At 40.6% G+C, this 18,139-nt stretch overlaps 1 protein-coding gene across 4 annotated transcripts in view; it reads right to left on the bottom strand.

Moving 5' to 3' along the window:
• ZNF326 (zinc finger protein 326) overlaps window positions 1–11,563 on the bottom strand; it is a 35,915-nt gene extending 24,352 nt beyond the window's left edge. For 2 of the 4 annotated variants that reach the window (XM_074369897.1, XM_074369898.1), the window contains exons 1-4: window positions 11,391–11,563; window positions 9,223–9,267; window positions 886–921; window positions 679–790 (exon numbers count right to left, since the gene is read on the bottom strand). In XM_074369897.1, coding sequence (XP_074225998.1) covers window positions 679–790; window positions 886–921; window positions 9,223–9,267; window positions 11,391–11,406 — 209 coding nt within the window. In that variant the 5' untranslated portion in view covers window positions 11,407–11,563. Of the gene's footprint in view, window positions 1–678; window positions 791–831; window positions 922–9,222; window positions 9,268–11,390 lie in introns of those variants that run through there. The other 2 variants (XM_074369899.1, XM_045513139.2) reach the window with 2 other exon arrangements.
• Window positions 11,564–18,139: the final 6,576 nt, after the last annotated feature.

The following is an 18,139-nucleotide window of genomic DNA, read 5'->3' as shown; positions in this document are numbered from 1 at the left end:
GAAATAAAGTACAACCCAAACTCTAGTGCGTTAAAATAAGCAAAGGTATAGACTTAGGGCTTTAATATGATCCGAGTCTAGAGCACAAGTTTGTGGTGTAAGTAGTACCTGCCAATAAATAGCCTAGATGGGATTTAAAGAACATTTTTATTATTATGATATGCTCTTGTAACTTACTTTAAAATTAAAATTAAAAGAATCAACTGTCTTAAATGTTTCTTAGAAACTGAATGTAGCTAGATTGGCTCAGTTAAATCTATTCTAGTCAAAACCTGCTTTGCTGCTTTAGAGAGTACCCCACATTAGGAAAGTTTTTTGAAAATCATTAGGAAAAAGCTTCACAAATAATATTTCCAGTAACATTTTTATATCATTTGTTTCGGACATTCTGATTGATAAGCAGTAAAAGCACAAGAAGTAAAAAAAAAAAAAAAAAAAAAAAAAGAAAGTTCACAGCTAAAGACAAAAAATCTTACTCTATTATATTGAAATGATAACGGTTTTCCTAAACTGATGTCTGCCAGTGACACCAAGACAATTTTTATAACAATTAACACCTTTAAACAAATAAGGCAATTATTCAATTTCAAAAGTATTATAATAACATGCCTAAGGAATACTCAAAATATTCAGAATCTTAGTCATCTAATTATTTGGCCAAGTGATTATGCAATTTACCTGCTACCCCCACCACCACCACTGTGATTGTCCATGCCATATGACTGGTTTAGGTAGGAGTCCATGGATCTTTGACCCCCATAGGATCCATGGCCATAGTCACGATCCATCCCTATAAAGAGTTTAAAAAGAAAAAAATTAAGAGATGCTCACCTTTACTGGCTCTCAAAAGAAGAATTTTTAGATAAATATCCTTGAATGTCAGACCTCCATAAGATCCAGGGCCATAATCACGATCCATTCCTAAAAGAGAGTCAATAACAAAACATCAGTGAAATACCATTCTCTTCAGGAATCTCTGCATAAAACACAAGATATTCATATCAATCATCTGAGTTGAAAATTTGTCATTAACATTTAAGCTAAACTCATACGAGACATTGTAGGAAAAAACACAGAGATGATAATCCAATGAAAAATCAGATTTGCTAATGAAACCTAATTTTTCAAGGAAAAACATTATCAATGAAAAAGTTCTATATTAAAATTATCTTCAGTTTAACTGGTATTTATTTGACTAGGGTATTACCATAAGGCCCTGGGTTAGGTACCACATGGTACACAATTTAAAATTCCTATTCTCAAAAAAGCCAGCATTTAATAATGTCAAAAGGAAAAAAATTTGTTATAAATAGTTTTCTGCACCTAACTCCTCTCAAAATGTCTAGAAACTCAGAAGCAGCTAGATTTTAAATTAGCCTAATTTCAATTAGTTCATACAGTAACTGAAATAGATATTTTTAAAAAGTAAAATCAGAGTGGAGCCAATCTGCGGTACTGTACCTATAAATATTTAAATCCTCAAATATTTAGAATAAAAGGAATGAATGTGAATTCTAACAATAAAAACACTAAAAAAAATTATAATAAAATCAAGACACTAAGCCTAAATCTCAACCTCTGACATGGAAAATATAACAAAAGAGATAACAACATGAAATTACTATGATTATAAAAACAAAAAGTTTTAAAAACAATTTAGAATGTTTCCTATAAAGTCCTTTTAAATCCTTATCACACTCTCCAAGTTTTATGCACTAATATATAATAGTATACGAAGAGCAAAAACATTAATTTTTATTTTTTAAAAACACTAAATTTTAATTACAATCATGTAAGTATTTCTGTTTCTAACAACAAAATCTTGCAACTTTAAACATGGAAGGGACCTAAATGATCACATTTGATCTTCCCATTTTATAGATTACAGAACTAAAAAGGTCTAAAGAGATGAAATGATTTTCCCAAAGTCTCGTTAAGTATCACCTATCAAGCTCATGCTGTTGCTTCTGCATGAAAGCACTCCCCTCTACCACCCCAAGTACCTGCTTACTGACATCTTCTCATCTTTTAAAGTCCATTTCATACACTAATCCTTTCAAGGACATTTTTATTGATGCTGTCTCAGCTGATTATTATCTCTCTCCTTTGAATATGTACAAAAGTCCGTCGCTCCTCTGTGCTGTTTATGATACTCTGCCTTACATTCTGTTATCTGTGGCCTCATTTTAAATGTTCACGAGTCTTGTGGTCAGGATCTAATCATTATTTTTTAACACACTCTAGGGCAGTAGTTCTCAAGGAATAGCTTGTTGGCCAAGACCCTTTCAAGGGGTCCACAAGGTCAAACTATTTTCATAAATAATACTTAAGACATTATTTGCCTTTTCCACAGTGTTGGAATTTTTTCTGCACTGAAGATGCAAAAGCACTGGTGGGTAAAAGTCCTGGTGCTGCAGCACAAATCAAGGCAGGGACACCAGACCATGCAAGTAGCTGTACTGCACACCTGCAGTAAAAAATGATGTAACAAAAATGCCATCTTCACTTTAAGAATGTCCTTAGTGAAGCAGTAAGATTAATTGCAGTACATCATGACCTTTGAGTATACTTTCTCTCTGCCGTCCTGTGTAGTGAAACAGAAATGCACATACAGCAATTCTGCTGCATATCAGGGCATAAAGTTCCATAAATGCCATAGTTCTCTCCAGGAAAAGCCATCGTGCTAGTGTGTGGTTTGTGAACTGAATTAGCCACTTTTTACAAGGAATACTATTTTTACTAAAAGGAAAGACTGACATTCAAAAACTATGGCTTTCAGACTTGAGCATCTGGCAGGCATTTTCTCAAAAATTAATGAAGTGAAACTGTCACTTCAAGGAAAACAAGTGACAATGTTTGTTGCCAATGATAAAATTCAAGCTCTCAAGTAAAAATTAGAATTTTATAAAACTTAAGCTTGACAGCTTCCCAATATTTAAAGGCTTTCCTGATAAAATTGATACTGATTTCTGATAAAATTTCTGATAAAATTAATGAACATGACCTTATATATTGTATAAAAAAATCTGTGAATATTTGGAAAATCCGAATAACTTAGTAAACCACTATTTTTCAAATAACTAATGCCTGATATTATAGGATCATACATCATAAAAAGATCCATTCAAAGTGCAAGGCATCCCAATGGATTTTAATAAAACAGAGTACAAAAAGTTTATCAGTAAAGCATTAATGAGAGACTTTACATTGTTTTTTGCTCATACTAGTTGAAATCATGTGTGTGATTTACATTTACAGCACACCTCAATTCGGACTATCCACACTGCAAGTGCTCAGTGGCCACCATCTTAACATAATTCTAGACTAATAAAGTAGTCAATTATTTGTCTTTAGAGTTGGTAAGTATACAATTTATGCTCATTTCTCTTATACAGAGACAATTATGAAATTAAAATAAAGTTTTCAAAATAAAAAGTCTTCTTCTACAGCCTCATGTTAAAAAGTAGTTTTAGGAACACAAAGCAAAAAAACCAGTATTTTGTTATTTCTGCTAATTTCTATTTTGAGTAAGCAGAGGCTGCCTTTAGATAGTAAATCGTTTAGTTTTTTGATTCTGTATGTTTCTATTTCACTATGGAGTCATAAATTCCTAACATTTACTGAACACTCACCTACTGCCAGGCACTGTGGAGTACACAAAAATTAACAGAGCTACCTTTACATAGCAATAACTTTGGTACATTTTCCACAGTACTGTTACTATTCAGTCTATTAAAAAGGAAAAGAGGAAAAGTTTTTATATGTATTGTAAATAATCAGTGTGATTACAGGGACATAGACATATAAGAGGACTGTTTATATATAAACAATATTCTCCAGCTTACCAAATCAATCTAAAAATCACTTAAAAAATAAAACTATAAAAATATAACATGTCTTTATTAGTAGTATAAATGAGTAAAAGGATATATTGTACAACACAGGGAGTATAGCCAGTATTTTATAACTATATGAAATATAACATTTAATGTTGTGAATCACTATACTGTATGCCTGAAACATGTAATATTCCATCAACCACTCCTCAATTTAAAAAATTAAATAAGAAGGTAATTCACTCAAAAATTAAATTGACCTGATATTTAAGCCAAACCTATTCTACTGCTCTGCCTGCGCTATCACAGAAACGATGAGCTCAGCAAATGGCAAAATGCATCTATTAAATCACAAAACAAGAGCCGTGGGGTGGCAGGAAAAAACCACCGACCTGTGACCAAAACAACTAGGTGTGTGACGCTGAGTCTTGAATGGACCACTTCTTATACCTCTACACTACCAGCATCACGGTGCAGGCCACCACACCTCTCACCTACACTACTGCAGCAGCCTCCTGATTTTCCTGCTTCCACTTTTGCTCCCTTTCTGTTTATTCTTAAAAAAAAATCTAGAAGAATTCTGTTTAAATGTAAATTAAACTATGTTCAATGCTCAGTACCTTCCAATGGCTTCCCATTTTACTCCAAGTAAAAGCCAAAGCCTTAAAATCTATAAGGCCCTATACCAGTGGTTCTTAACCAGGAGCAATTTTGCCTCCCAGAGGACATTGGCAATGTCCAAAAACATTTTTGGTTGTCACCAAAATGTGCAGTGGGCGCTATCTGCATCTAGTGCAGAAGCCAAGGATGCTGCTAACATTCTACAACGCACGGGACATTTCCCGCAACAAAGAGGTATCTAGTCCACAACATCAACAGAACCAAAGCTGAGAAATCCTGCCCATTACCTCTTCATCCACCCCATCACATTTTTTTAATATATATATTTTTTTTAATTTTTAAAAATTTGTTTAGAGGGGAGGTAATTTTATCTATTTATTTAATAGACATACTGGGGATTGAACCCAGAAACTCATGCATTCTATGCATGCATTCTGCCACTGAGCTATACTCTCCCCCCTAAATGTATATATTTTTATTGAAGTATAGTTTACAATGTTGTATCAATTTCTGGTGTACAGCATAATGCTTCAGTCATATGTGAACATACATATATTCGTTTTCATACTCTTTTTCACCACAAGTTACTATAAGATATTGAATACAGTTCCCTATGCTATACAGTATGAACTTGTTGTTTATCTATTTTATCTGTTAGTATCTGCAAATCTCGAACTCCCAATTTATCCCTTCCCACTCCCTTCCCTCTGCCACCCATTAACCATAAGCTTGTTTTCTATGTCTGTGAGTCTGTTTCTGTTTTGTAAATAAGTTCATTTGTCTTTTTTTCAGATTCCATATCTAAAAAATGGTATTTTTCTTTCTCTTTCTGGCTTACTTCACTTAGAATGACAATCTCCAGGTCCATTCATGTTGCTGCAAATGGGACTATTCTTTTTTGTGGCTGAGTAGTATTCCATTGTATAAATATACCACAGCTTCTTTATCCAGTCGTCTGTCAATGGACATTTAGGTTGTTTCCATGTCTTGGCTACTGTAAACAGTGCTGCCGTGAACACCAGGGTGCCTGCATCTTTTTGCATTAGATTTCCTCTGGACATACGCCCAGGAGTGGGACTGCTGGGTCATATGGTAAGTCTATTTTTAGTCTTCTGAGGACGCTCCATACTGTTTTCCGTAACAGCTGCACCAAACTGCATTCCCACCGACAATCTCACCCCACTGCCTCTTAGTTTCATGGTCCACGACCTCCCCTCATTGACCTCACTCTAACTACACCAGGCCCCTGCTGTTTCCAGAACACAGCAGGCCTACACCCGTGTTCCCACCTGCTACCCCCTCTGCCAGTAACGCTCTTCTGTACCTGTGCTGCTCACTCTCTCAACTCTTTCAGGTCTCCGCTTTCTACTGCTTCCTAGATATAAGCAAATTATCTCCGATTTTCAATGCCTTCTGGCTACACCTCACTACTCTAACTTTGCCTTAAGACTGCTCAGCAAGAACCATCTGCTGTAATCAAGCCCATCTTCTTAAGTCCTCTCTGAAGCACAATGCACTCAGCCCTACCTTTGTTCCTGCCTTCCCTCTACCTGAAACACTCTCCTTTTTCTTGTCTGCTATTTATATAAGAAGTATTTTTGAAACAAGAAGGAAACATGCAGACACTGGAAATAAAACTTCCTTCCAAGAAATGGTGTGGAGGAAATCTGTACCCTGACATGTTTTCTAATATTTTCTACTTCATTTCAGTCACTGGAAAATACAATGTTAACAATCAATGCATTGTTGGCTTCAGCTGGTAACTACTACACATTTCTTTATTTCCCACAGCATTCTTCCTCTAGATAGCTTCATGGCTTGCATTCTCAAGTCCCTCAAATCTATGCTCCAAAATTACCTTCTTAAGGAGTCTTTCCCCAACTAATCTCTTTAAAATTGTAACATACATACATACCCTCCCCCTCGCCCTGTGTTACTATTCTCCCTAGCAACTGTAGCAATACATTATTTATTACTTGTTTACTGTCTATCTTGTTTATTATTTCAGCCCACTAGTTTGTATACTTCACAAGGGCAGGAATATTTGTCCATTTTGTTCACTGCTATACTGCCAGTTCCAAGAACAATATCTCAAAAAATACCTGTTGAATGAATGAGGTCAAATTGTATCCCTCAGATTAAGTTCCTCGTTTATAAAATGTAGATAAACCAGATCTCCAAGTGCTTTTAAGCAGTGGCCTTTAACTAGAGCTGCATTCCCAAATCATTCAAAGTACTCCTTCAAAACTTACTCAGCCAAGGACTACGTGCTTTAAAAATTAAGATTCAAGAGGACTAGAGTATGAGCTAAACAGATAAATTTTGAGAAAGCTCCACAGGGGATTCCAATAATCACTCTCTAGTGAGAACCACATCTGGAACTAAAAATAAGAGCAAAATAAAAGTCATAACACTAGTAAAAGACTAATTTGTAAGGATACACGTACCCCCCCCATGTTCAGTGCAGCATTGTTTACAACAGTCGAGATATGAAAACAACCTAAGTGCCCACTGACAGATGAACAGATAAAGACGATGTGGGGGGGCTGTGTGTGTGTGTGTGTGAGAGAGAGAGAGACAGAGAGAGAGAGAGAGAGAGAGAGAGAGAGAGAGAGAGAGAGAGAGACAGAGAGACAGAGAGACAGAGAGAATTACTTAGCCATGAAGAATGGAATCTTGCCATTTGCAACAACATGGATGGATCTTGAGGGCATATGCTAAAGGAAATTAAGTCAGACAGAGAAAGATAAATACTGTATGACTTCACTTGTATGTAGACTCTAAAAACAAACAAAAGAAACAAATCAAATCAAAACCAAATTAACAAAAAAGCCAAGCTCATAGATTTGACAGACTGGCAATTGCCAGACAAGGGGGTTTGGGGTTTGGAGTGTGGGGAGCAGGGATGAAACGGATAAAGGGAGTCAAAAGGTACAAACTTCTAGTTATGAAATAAAATAAGGCAGGGGGATGCAACGTGCAAGATAGCAACTACAGTTAATAATAGCGTATTTCATATTTGAAAGTTGCTAAGAAAGTAAATCCTAAAATTTCTCATTAAAGAAAAATACTTACACTGATAGATACTAACTAGACATTGTGGCGATCATTTCACAGTATATACAAACATGGAATCATTATGTTGTATACCGGAAACTAATATGACAATTATATTTCTACTAAAAATAAAGTGCATCTTTAGGAAAAAAAGGTCATAACATTAGTGTCAGAAATTTCTGAAGCACTTTTTGCAACACTGTACATTAAGAAAATAAACTTCTGGCAGGGGAGGGGGGTGGGAAAGGAGAGACTGGGAGTTCGAAATTTGTAGATACTGACAGGCATAAGTAGATAAACAAGACTATACTGTACAGCACAGGGAAATATATACAAGATCTTGTGGTCGCTCACAGTGAAAAAGAATGCAACAATGAATATATGTATGTTCATGTAAAACTGAAAAATTGTGCTCTACACTGGAAATTGACACAACATTGTAAACTGACTATAACTCAGTAAAAAAAAAAAAAAAAGAAACTTCTGGCCCTGTATGATTCTGCATTTTAAGGTTCTATATTTAGGCATTAAATCCAACTCTCTGGTACCTCCTACTGGAGATCATGGTCTTCTACCATTCCAAATCTTTTTGGTAAAAGTACTAGCCCTACTCACTCCAGTTTAAAATTCTGGATTCATTTTTATTCATCCCCCTCAATTTCCCACTCACTACTAAGTTCTGCTAATTTTCTCTAGAAATGTCTTAATATTTTGTAAATTACTATCATCACCTCCCAAGTTCAGGGTCTTAAAATCCTTACACCTACATTTATGAAACAGTCTTCTTGACAATTTTCCAGTTTTCAATCTAATCTACTTGTGGATGCAAATAAAACTTCCTCTGGTAATTTTATTATGTCACTCTCCTGCTCAAAAATATTTTTTTCAGCACTCAATACATATTGACTACCTCCTATATGCTCAACCCTTTTCACCAACATCAAATTCAAAGTTTCTCTAAATTCGTAGATGATAAATAGAAATTAACTGTGTGGTAACTATTCCCATAAAATGGCACAGTCTATTTAGTAATACATTTGTTTCAGTATTATTTTGTGAATATATTCCATTCTGTACAATAACTGAATTTTGCAGTTCTCTGGCAATCAGGGTATTTAATTCCACTTCTTGGGGTCCTTCACATAATGCTTTTTTAATCTCTTTGGATTGTTCCATGTTCTTTTTTGTATTATCATCCTGTCTGGCAGAGCCTTAACTCTAAAAAACTAACAAAATGACATCCAATTGTATTCTGCATATCTCTTATGATTTTATCTAGGCTTGCAGTCACAACTCTGATGTTATATCAATAAATAATCGGGCTTTTTTATGTACTCCTATAGACAGCTCTTTATCTACTAACACATTTGGACAAATTAAAGCAAGTGACCTCAAAAACAAGGTCAAAATGTATTACAAAAGAAGCAATACAGAACCAAGCCAATAATCCACTTAATCTACATTACTCAATACCAAAGCCTCAAATTCAACAAAAATAACTCTCAGCTAGTTTCTCATCAGTCATCACTCAGAATGGAGTCAGGGCTTTTCGCAATAAATTAAAGGAATCATAGATTCATCAAGAGACCAAACAACAACTGCAACAAGGCAGAATTCACTTTTTACATTGGTACTTTATATGGACAAAGAGAAAAACCGAAATGCATTCCCTTAACGTATTTAAGAGCAAATGAAAGAGGACACTCACCATTAAAGCTCTGATAGGTATTTCTGCAAGCGGAATGTGTGTAATCTATGAAGACATATTTAACAGAAAAGAATTAGTACAATATTAGCAAAAATCTGAAATTATACATCTATTCAAAAGACAAAAAAGGCAATTAAAAAATACCATTAATTCAATTATCAGCAGAAAAAGGGTATAAATAATTGTAAGTATTTCATATGGGAAAATAAAAATCCTTTTCATGATCTCCCCAAATGGCAAGTTTATCATCAAAATTACAGTAATATAAAAATTAGTTAAAACACCTGATAAATAACAGCCAAAAAAGAGGATCCATATACAAAGCAACAAAAGGAAAGACAGATTAAATTATATATCAAATAATGCAAAAAGCAGGGGCATCTGGGAATTGATTCTACATAATATATTTCTACAAAGTTAATATTTCTTTTACCACTTAATTTGCTCTCTAAAAATTTCAAGATCTTATTTGAGAAATGCATATGCATATATGTGTATATGTGGGTGTGCTACATCTATCCAGGGTGTGGAACCACCAAAAATCATATTGATAATTTGTCAAAATTAATTTGGCAATTCTTAAATCCTTCACTTAATTTTACTAATAAATATTGAAAGAAAGGAATCTAATACAGCGGTCATTTGGATACAACAGAATCCCACTACACTACACAGGATTAGATTCAGATATATTGTTAGTCAAATTCCATTCCCCAAATATAGCAGTGGGGGTAAGCAGGGGGCATGAGAAAGGGAGTATTTTATCACTGACATTGTTTAGAATTTTATAACTTACACTGTTTTAGAATTGTAGGTACATGGTGATAATAAAAAGCAAATGTACTAAGTGTTACTAGTGTTTTTCAATTCTCTACAATGGATTCCTTTATGGGGGGAGGGAACCATTCCCGTCACTCCCTCCCACCACCTTGGTAGTTTCTGCTGTAACTTGGGTGTTGCTTCTGTCATCAAACTTTGGTGTGAAAACACAATAATGTATTTTTAAAATTCATTCTCAACTCTAGCACTTCAAATATTCATAATTTAAAGGTATCTGTAACAGAATGAGTCAAGGTCCAACTAAAATGAAGGAAAACACCAGAGTGTGCTACTGTTAACAGCTGAACTTGCTATTAAGTAACTGAAACGTATCCACAAAAGGGGTTTTTTTCCTAGACCCCTTTCATAGCCTTGGGTTTGACAGCTTTAACTCTTTGTGGCATGAAACCAAATCAAAGATCAAAAAGATCAGTTAGACTCACAGCACATTCAAAGTTAAACATTTCTGGGGGGTTGGGTTAGAGGCTTACAACCAGTTAATGAACTGGTTTTATTCAGAAATACGTGGTGACACAGGATAAAATCCAATTTAATCATTCACACTCTTTTTCGGGTCTCCGTAATGCTGTCATTATGTACACATTTTATCTTGACACCAATTCCTATAAAAGTTGGGCAAGATACGAAGACACGGTGAAGAGCAAATTAACTTTACGTTGTGAGCGTGTGAAAATGGAGTAAAGAACGGGCGAGAGAGACGCTGAAAGGGCTTGCTAAGCCGCGGTCTGCTTACAGCAAGGCCCGCGCAGGCGGCGGCGCCCCCGTCGGACCCCGAAGCGCAGGCGACGCTCAGCCGGAACCCCGGACTCGAGTCCCACCTGCACACCGGCGGGGAGGCGCTGCGCCGCGCGGCGCAGAGGCGTCTCGGGCCGGGGCCCGGGGCCGGGCGCCGCTCGGCTCGCCGGGAACGCCCTCCCTCCCGCTCCGGATGGCGCCCTGCCTGCGCTCGGCTCTCCCCGCCGCCCTGCACGCCCGCCGGGGGCCGACGACGCGACGCGGCCGCGCGCCGCCAGCCCCTGCCCGCCGCCCCCGGCGAGAAGACGCCCGGGGCCGGGGCTCCCCGAGCGGGCGGCCCGGGCGCTGGGCCGGGGCCGAGCCGGGGCCTGAGCCCGGGACGCCGCCGCGGCGCCGCTCCCCGCAGCGCGGCCCGCGCGGAGCCCCCCCGGCGGCCGGCCGGGTCCCCGCCGCGGCCGACTCCGGGCGCCGCGCCCGCGGCCTCCGGGCCGCAGAACAAAGCCCACACGGCCATCTTGAGACGGTAAACAGACCCCGGGCCGGGCCCCCCCGCCTCCCGCCAGCCGCGGCCGCCGGCCGCAGGCCGCGCTTACCGTCCTCGAAGTCCATGGCGGAGGCTCGGGGCCCGCGGCCTCGGCGGGGCTGGGCTGAGCGGCGGCCGGCGGCGAGCGCCCGCGACCCGAGGTTCCTCACAGCCAGTCAGCGCGACCCGAGCTGCGCTACCGGCCCGGAGCCGCAGGCCGCAGCGAGGCTGGGGGCGGGGCCGGCCGGCGCTGCCTGCCGCCGCAGCGCGTCCTGCGATTGGCTGGCGCGAGGCGGTGGGCGTGCCCTCGAGTGGGGGCGGGAAGCAGGGCCGCTGTCACGCTCCAGGTGCAGTTCCGCGCGGGGCCGCCTTCTGCGCGGGGGAAGGCAGGTGGAGGGAAGGGGCCCCGGAGACCGGCCTGGGTCGCGGGGAGACGGCGGGCTGCTCTGGAAGTCTGGCTGCGGCCCCGCCATGTTTGATTCTGGCAAGAGCGAAAGGATTGGTTGGAATACCTCCTCCTGCCCAAACTAATATACCACGTGCCAACCTTTTGCTTTTTATTGGCTGAGGATGACTGGTGAGAAAGTATTAAAATATCTATGGAGTTGCTGCGGTGGGGATGCAGAAGTCCGGGACGTGTTTAGAAATTCGTGAGATTGCTAGATAGGAGACGACTGTGAGTATGATCCAATTCAGGCTGTTCACAAGTTCTGAATTTCAAGGTGCAAAATTTTAAAAGTGTTGGAAAAGTTAACAGACGGGGAAGATTTGTGGCCGGGGTCACCAAGAACTTGAAGAATGACCACGGGCAGACATTCATACATATTACTCTGTATTACGGCCACTTTGGAAATAGTGTTGGGGACTGTGGGCAGTTATTCACCCACAAGACAATGTGAGCAAAGACAGCTGTTTGGTCATTCTAACCCTGGAGCAGCTTGAACTCCAGGTTAGAAAAAACATTTTTTTTCCTGGAGCAAATGGTGTCAATAATGAGTTAATCACAGGAAAGGAAATCATGAATCAAGCCCTTTGCTCTTCTTTGTTGATGGAACCAAGTTCCAAGAAGGCAGCCTTTGGAAGTAGAACAGAAAGAGAAGACTCACAGATACACGATGTGCATTACTGTAGCCCCAAATCTGGGCAGGGCATTGCTTCTTCCTCATTGTTTTCCTTCTCCACCCTGACTGATTCACCCGCTTCTCCACCCTTTTGTTTTCTTCTCTCCCCCACCCCCACCTTGTACGTGTTTTCTATTCACCTGAGCAGAACATATTGAAAACTGAACTCGTAATTTACCTCCTCAAACCTGCCCATCCTCCTTTATTCTTTCATCTCTGTTAGTGGCGTCATGAGCAACCACCTACTAATTCCAGCCAGAAGCCTGCAACTCATGCAGCCAAGACTCAGCGCTCTCCCATCCTCCCACCCTCAATCCATACTGAAGCCTTTCATCTGCTTATTACCTCCTAAAATGCCTTCAACTTGCCCTTCCTCCCCAACCCCACTGCACTACCTGAATTAGACTCATCATCTCTCTCCCAAACTATTGCCATAGCGTCCTAGACGACTTCTCTGCCTCTCCACCTTGACCTCAGGCTCTCAGGGCTGCGGTGATCTAACATGCAAATCTGAACAGATCGTGCGTCTCTATCACGGACGAGGTTAAAGCAAAGCTCCTTAACCCAGGGCCCCTCCCGCAAGCTCCGGCCGCTGCCTGACCTGCCGTCTCCCTCCTCCTTGCTCTTCTGCTGCTCTCTGCCTTCTGATTGACTGTTTCAAGCTACTCGCAGTCCCCAAAACACCCCGATGCTTCTTCACGCCACTGAACCTTTGTTTATGTTTTTCTCTCTGCTTGGAACGCCCCCTGGTTAACCCTACTCATCTTCAAAACACAGTTCAGAATTTACTTCCTCTAAGAAACGCTCCCTAGGCCAGTACTTCTCAAATATTAACGTGCATATGATTCCCCAGGGATCTCGTTAAAATTCAGATCCACATTCAGTCAGTCCGGGTTGGAGCCGGAGAGTCGGCATTTCTCACAAATCTCCAGGAGATGCTGCTTGTTTGTCAAACTATATCTGGAGTCGCAAGGCCCTGGGCCCTATTCAAAGCCCTTGCTCAGAGTTCCCTGGGCCAACCTCTGTGTAGCGCTGTCCCCTCGCACCAAGTGCCACTTGGGCTTTGCGTCTCCCCACATTAAAAGCCCTCTGAGATTAGACCCGTCAGCTTTGCGCCCTAAGTGCCGAGCGCCCGTGTCTGACGTCAAGACTGAGCTCTCCCTGACGGCTTTAACCTGTTTTCTTGTTACCGTGGGAAAGGAATGCTTTTGTAACCTAAGGTCTTCAGGTCTCGGCTTGAGGGGAAGGAAATAAACAGTGAGTCACTATACGTATTTGTGCATCAGGTGTGTGACACACCCCTTTCTCTCCGAAAGAGAAAACTGCCGGGGAAGGAACTCCTGACTTCAGAAGAAACCTGGCCTCAGCACAAATGCATGGAGAGCCAGAATGCACGGGTCTCCTCTCCCCTTCTTTTCTTCTTCCCAAATGGGAAGTGTTCTCACAGAGGCAGGTGGCAATACCTGAGACACCCCGTTGTACTCGAGAGACCATCAAGTCACCCCAATTCATTTATTGAACAAATACTGGTTGAGCACCAACTGTGTACCAAACGTCATTATCTGACTTCATTGTTCTCTCTCTCCGACCCCCATCCCCGCCCCAGGGTCTGGCCAGGCTACCTGGCCTGTTCCCTCTTTGCTCCGCTCTGATTTTTACCCCGAGGGGCCAGCATTTTGTACAAAGTCTTATGCCATTTCATCTGTCGTATATTTCGCAAGAGGTAGAAGGTTAGTAAATGCTAGACCAGCACAGTCCCTTGGAAAAGAAAGGCAATAGGGTTTTTTGTTTTTTTTTTTTTTTTAAGTACAGAGGTTAAAGGATGTGGGGCTGCGGCCAAGAGGAGACTGCAGGGAGAAGGAATCGAGGGGCTACGCCCAAGACCTGGTCACGAGGGGTTGTTAGAGAGGTCCCGCCACCCCACTGCCCAGAGGCCCCAGGCCCCTCTGCTCCTCATCTCCTAACCCTCCACCTGCATACCTTCTGCTCCAGCAACCCAGGGCCGTCTGCTGCTCCCCAGGACAGTCGTGTGTTGCATGTTTCTAAGCCTTCGCTTGTCTTGTTCTCTCTGCTTCTGCTGTGCTTCCTCTCCTCCTCTGCTGCTCTTCGGAGCTCAACGCTAATTTTACCTCCTTGTACGCCCCTCCCTAACGTTTAGTCAGAATCCCCTTCCCCTGTGTTACCTAATAGCAGCTGTCACAGTGGGATTCTTGCTGTAATTAGTTAGCTACCTCTTCGTCCAGCTCCTTGTTCACACCCTTGGCGCGTGGCACCTTTTCTGTGCCCTTTGTAAGGCCTGCGTGTAGCACACTGTTACTGTATACTGAGGGAGCGGCGCGTTAGCCAAGCTGCCACTGAATGAAGACGTCAGACAAACTGGACAACCAGAGCTTCGTGGCACAAAACACAGCATCCTACAGTCATTTCAGCAGTGACAGTGGGGTCACAAAAGGGAGTCCTGATTTCACAGTGTGAAAGTTACTCGTCCAAAACTGCACAGCAAGTAATTGTGGGTTCCATTTTTTTAAATTTTATTGAGGTATAGAATACGATACAATACAATACAATACAATACAATACAATACAATACAATATATATATACAATATGTGTAAGGCATACAGTGTAATATAAGCTGGCTCCATATTCATGATAAATATTACACAGTCACGTTTGGCTCTAGTGGTGTGTGGAGTCAACCTTGTAGACCCAATATCCCCATCACAGTCCTCAGGTTAAGCAGGGGTGCTTTGCTAACTTACAGTTCATCTTGCATAATTATACATAATGTTTTCAAAGAAACGTCATGCCAACAAAAGTGATCATGAACTCTTTAGAAATTCCTCATGCTGTTCTGTGCTTTCGGCCTTTCTCAGATTAGAAAAACTCTGTTGGTTTCATATGCATTTCCTTCACCAAAAATCAAGGTAAAATTTTAAATGCTAAAGTTCTATCAAAATGTAATAATTACCTTCCTTCTTTAGGTACATATGATATAAGGCATACATTTCTAGAAAATGAGGTTTATTCCCTTATAGGGGGTCAATTAAACCTCTGAATTATTGCCCTTTATTTCATCTTATTAATGTGTTATAGTCCATCATAAATTTTAATTTCCTAAGTAAACTGAGAGCAAGCTGTCTGTGACATCCATCAACCCCGCTGATTGCCAGAATTGATTTGGTGGATCTGCCTTGCTGGAAAGGTGTCCTCTTTCTTCCTGGTTCTGCTACACGTGTCTTTGCTAGAGCCACACGCTTCACCAAAGAGGATGAATTTTCTGGAGGGAGGAGGACAAGGATCTATAAAGAGTCAGGCTCTTCTGCTGGAATATCCAAGGCTTGTTACGTAGGTTGTCCCACCTGGTTGTGTCCCTCCCACTTGACCATGTGCCACTTAAAGGTGGAGACTTTGTCTTTGTGTCCCCAGGCCCTTAGCACAATCCTTGGCATGTGGTAGACTCTAAAATGTTTGTGCAATTAATAAAAAGGAAACAGACCCACAGTCACCACTAAATACCCAGCATTCAGACAGCTTCAATTCTACATTAAGGCAAAAGAATCCCAATCTCCATAGCAGCGCTGTATACAACAGCAACGACATGCAAGCACCTAAATGTCCAATGGCAGGTGGCTGGATAGAGAAGCTGTGGTGTATTTATACAATGGAACACTACTCAGCCATAAAAATGAATAAAATAATGCCTTTGCAGCAACATGGATGGACCTGGAGTGTAAGCCAGAAAGAGAAATAAAAATACCACATGATATCACTCAAATATAGAATTGAGAAAAAAGAAAAGAAAAAAAGAGGACACTAATGAACTCATCTCCAGAACAGAAACAGACTCGCAGACATAGTAAACAATCTTATGGTTACCAGGGAAAGGGGGTGGGAGGGGATAAATTTGGGAGTTTGATATTTGCAAATGTTGACCGGTATATATAAAAATAGGTTAAAAAACAAATTTCTTCTATCTAACACAGGGAACTATATTCAATATCTTGTAATAACCTTTTATGGAAAAGAGTATGAAAATAAATGTATGTATAAAAATTATAAAATTACATTAAAACAAAACATATTAATCAAAATATAGACATACAAAACTCAAACATGCATTCAACCCCCTTCTTTAGGATCCTTACCCAACACATGTTTACAAACAGAAACAAGGCACAGTCCTGGGAGAGCCAGTAGAGGGCACCACACACCACATATACTCAAAATTCAGCTGCAGAAATTGAGCACATGGTCCAGATAGTGCTGGTCTGACGTGTTCTAAATGGGCACAGAGTAGAGAACACTCCCATAGGCCTGTGCTCTAAGTACCTGAATTTCTATTTTGATTCAATTGTGGATATAAATGTCCCTGTTTCCCTCATTTCACTAGATACCATTTTTAGAGATGACTTTTAAAGGATGAATCTAGAAAGTGCTTATTATAATGGCAGATTTGAAAAGCAATGTACAAAATTGTATATGGAATCCAACAATGTCAATAATTTTTTGAAAAGACAAAGCATGAAAATAAAATGGAAAGAAAAATCCCCAAACATGAACAGTGATTCTTTTTGTGATGACTTTTTATATGCCCGTAGACATACATATTTACTTTTCCATATTCTCCAAACTTCTTGAGCACATCTAGAGTGTAAAATATGTATTTGATACCCAACAACATGTGATATTTATTAATAATCAGTGTTTATAAAAATTTCTCCTCAGTCAAATGTTGTATTCCATTCTCTTTATAGACATAGTTACTGTTGAGGGTAGGGAAAGAAGTTGCTATGGTCCATTTAAGTCAGTGGTTCTCAAGCCTGGCTCTACTCCAGAACCATCCGGGCACTTTTAACAAGTTCCAGAATCCAGGACTCACTCTGGGGATTCTGATTAAATGATGAATCTAAAATTGTCACCAATGTTGACTTTCAAGACACATACAAGAGATGCTATTGGAATAAGTTTGCTTCTGTTTCAGTAACTTGTATTTCTTGAGAAGATGTTGAGTCTAGAAAAGAAACTTCATAGATTGAATAACCACACGCTGACCGATCGGTCCCTGGGTGTGAAATAGTGTAACAACTACACCCTGAGTCAGGGCTAAGATCTGACTTGGTTCCAGTGTTCCCTCCAACTACCCTGCAACCCTGCTAGTGAGAATAAAGGCTTTACACGGAAACATGCTGTGTAATGCTAAACGCAGGAGACACAGAGGGTTTCCACCGACTGCCAGCACTTCTCAACCAGGGACTGTTGATACGTCTTTCAGCCAGTTTCTCTTTTGTAACTGAAATCTTCCTAATCTTTAGTTCTAAACAAAAGGAGTTTTTTTTAAATGCCTTTCCTACAAATCAAAGACCTAAGAAGATTACCCCTTTACTTTCTCAGAAATGAGGTTTCTGCCTCAACAAAACACTGCATAGTAGCGTGGTTTGTGTGACTGAAGTTTAGGCTGTTGACTGATCTGCTTGGATCACTGAAGGCAGGTTCCACACAGAAAGGGTCACACTGTGGTCCAGGATGCATCCTGGCACCACCCCACACGCCCTCTTCAGCGGTAAAGCAAACGATTTGTGCACATGGTAATGAATCAAGCCGTGTAAAAGAACTTCCAGTGAAAAGCAGCAGCCTCTCCTCTTGTCCTTGCTCAGGCAGCTCCAGTCCCCGGTTTCGGAGGAAAACTCTGCTTTCAT

The sequence above is a fragment of the Camelus bactrianus genome, chromosome 9 (assembly GCF_048773025.1).
Source record: "Camelus bactrianus isolate YW-2024 breed Bactrian camel chromosome 9, ASM4877302v1, whole genome shotgun sequence".
In the NCBI taxonomy this organism is placed as follows: Eukaryota; Metazoa; Chordata; class Mammalia; order Artiodactyla; family Camelidae; genus Camelus; species Camelus bactrianus.
This window is presented reverse-complemented; position numbering and strand designations above follow the sequence as displayed.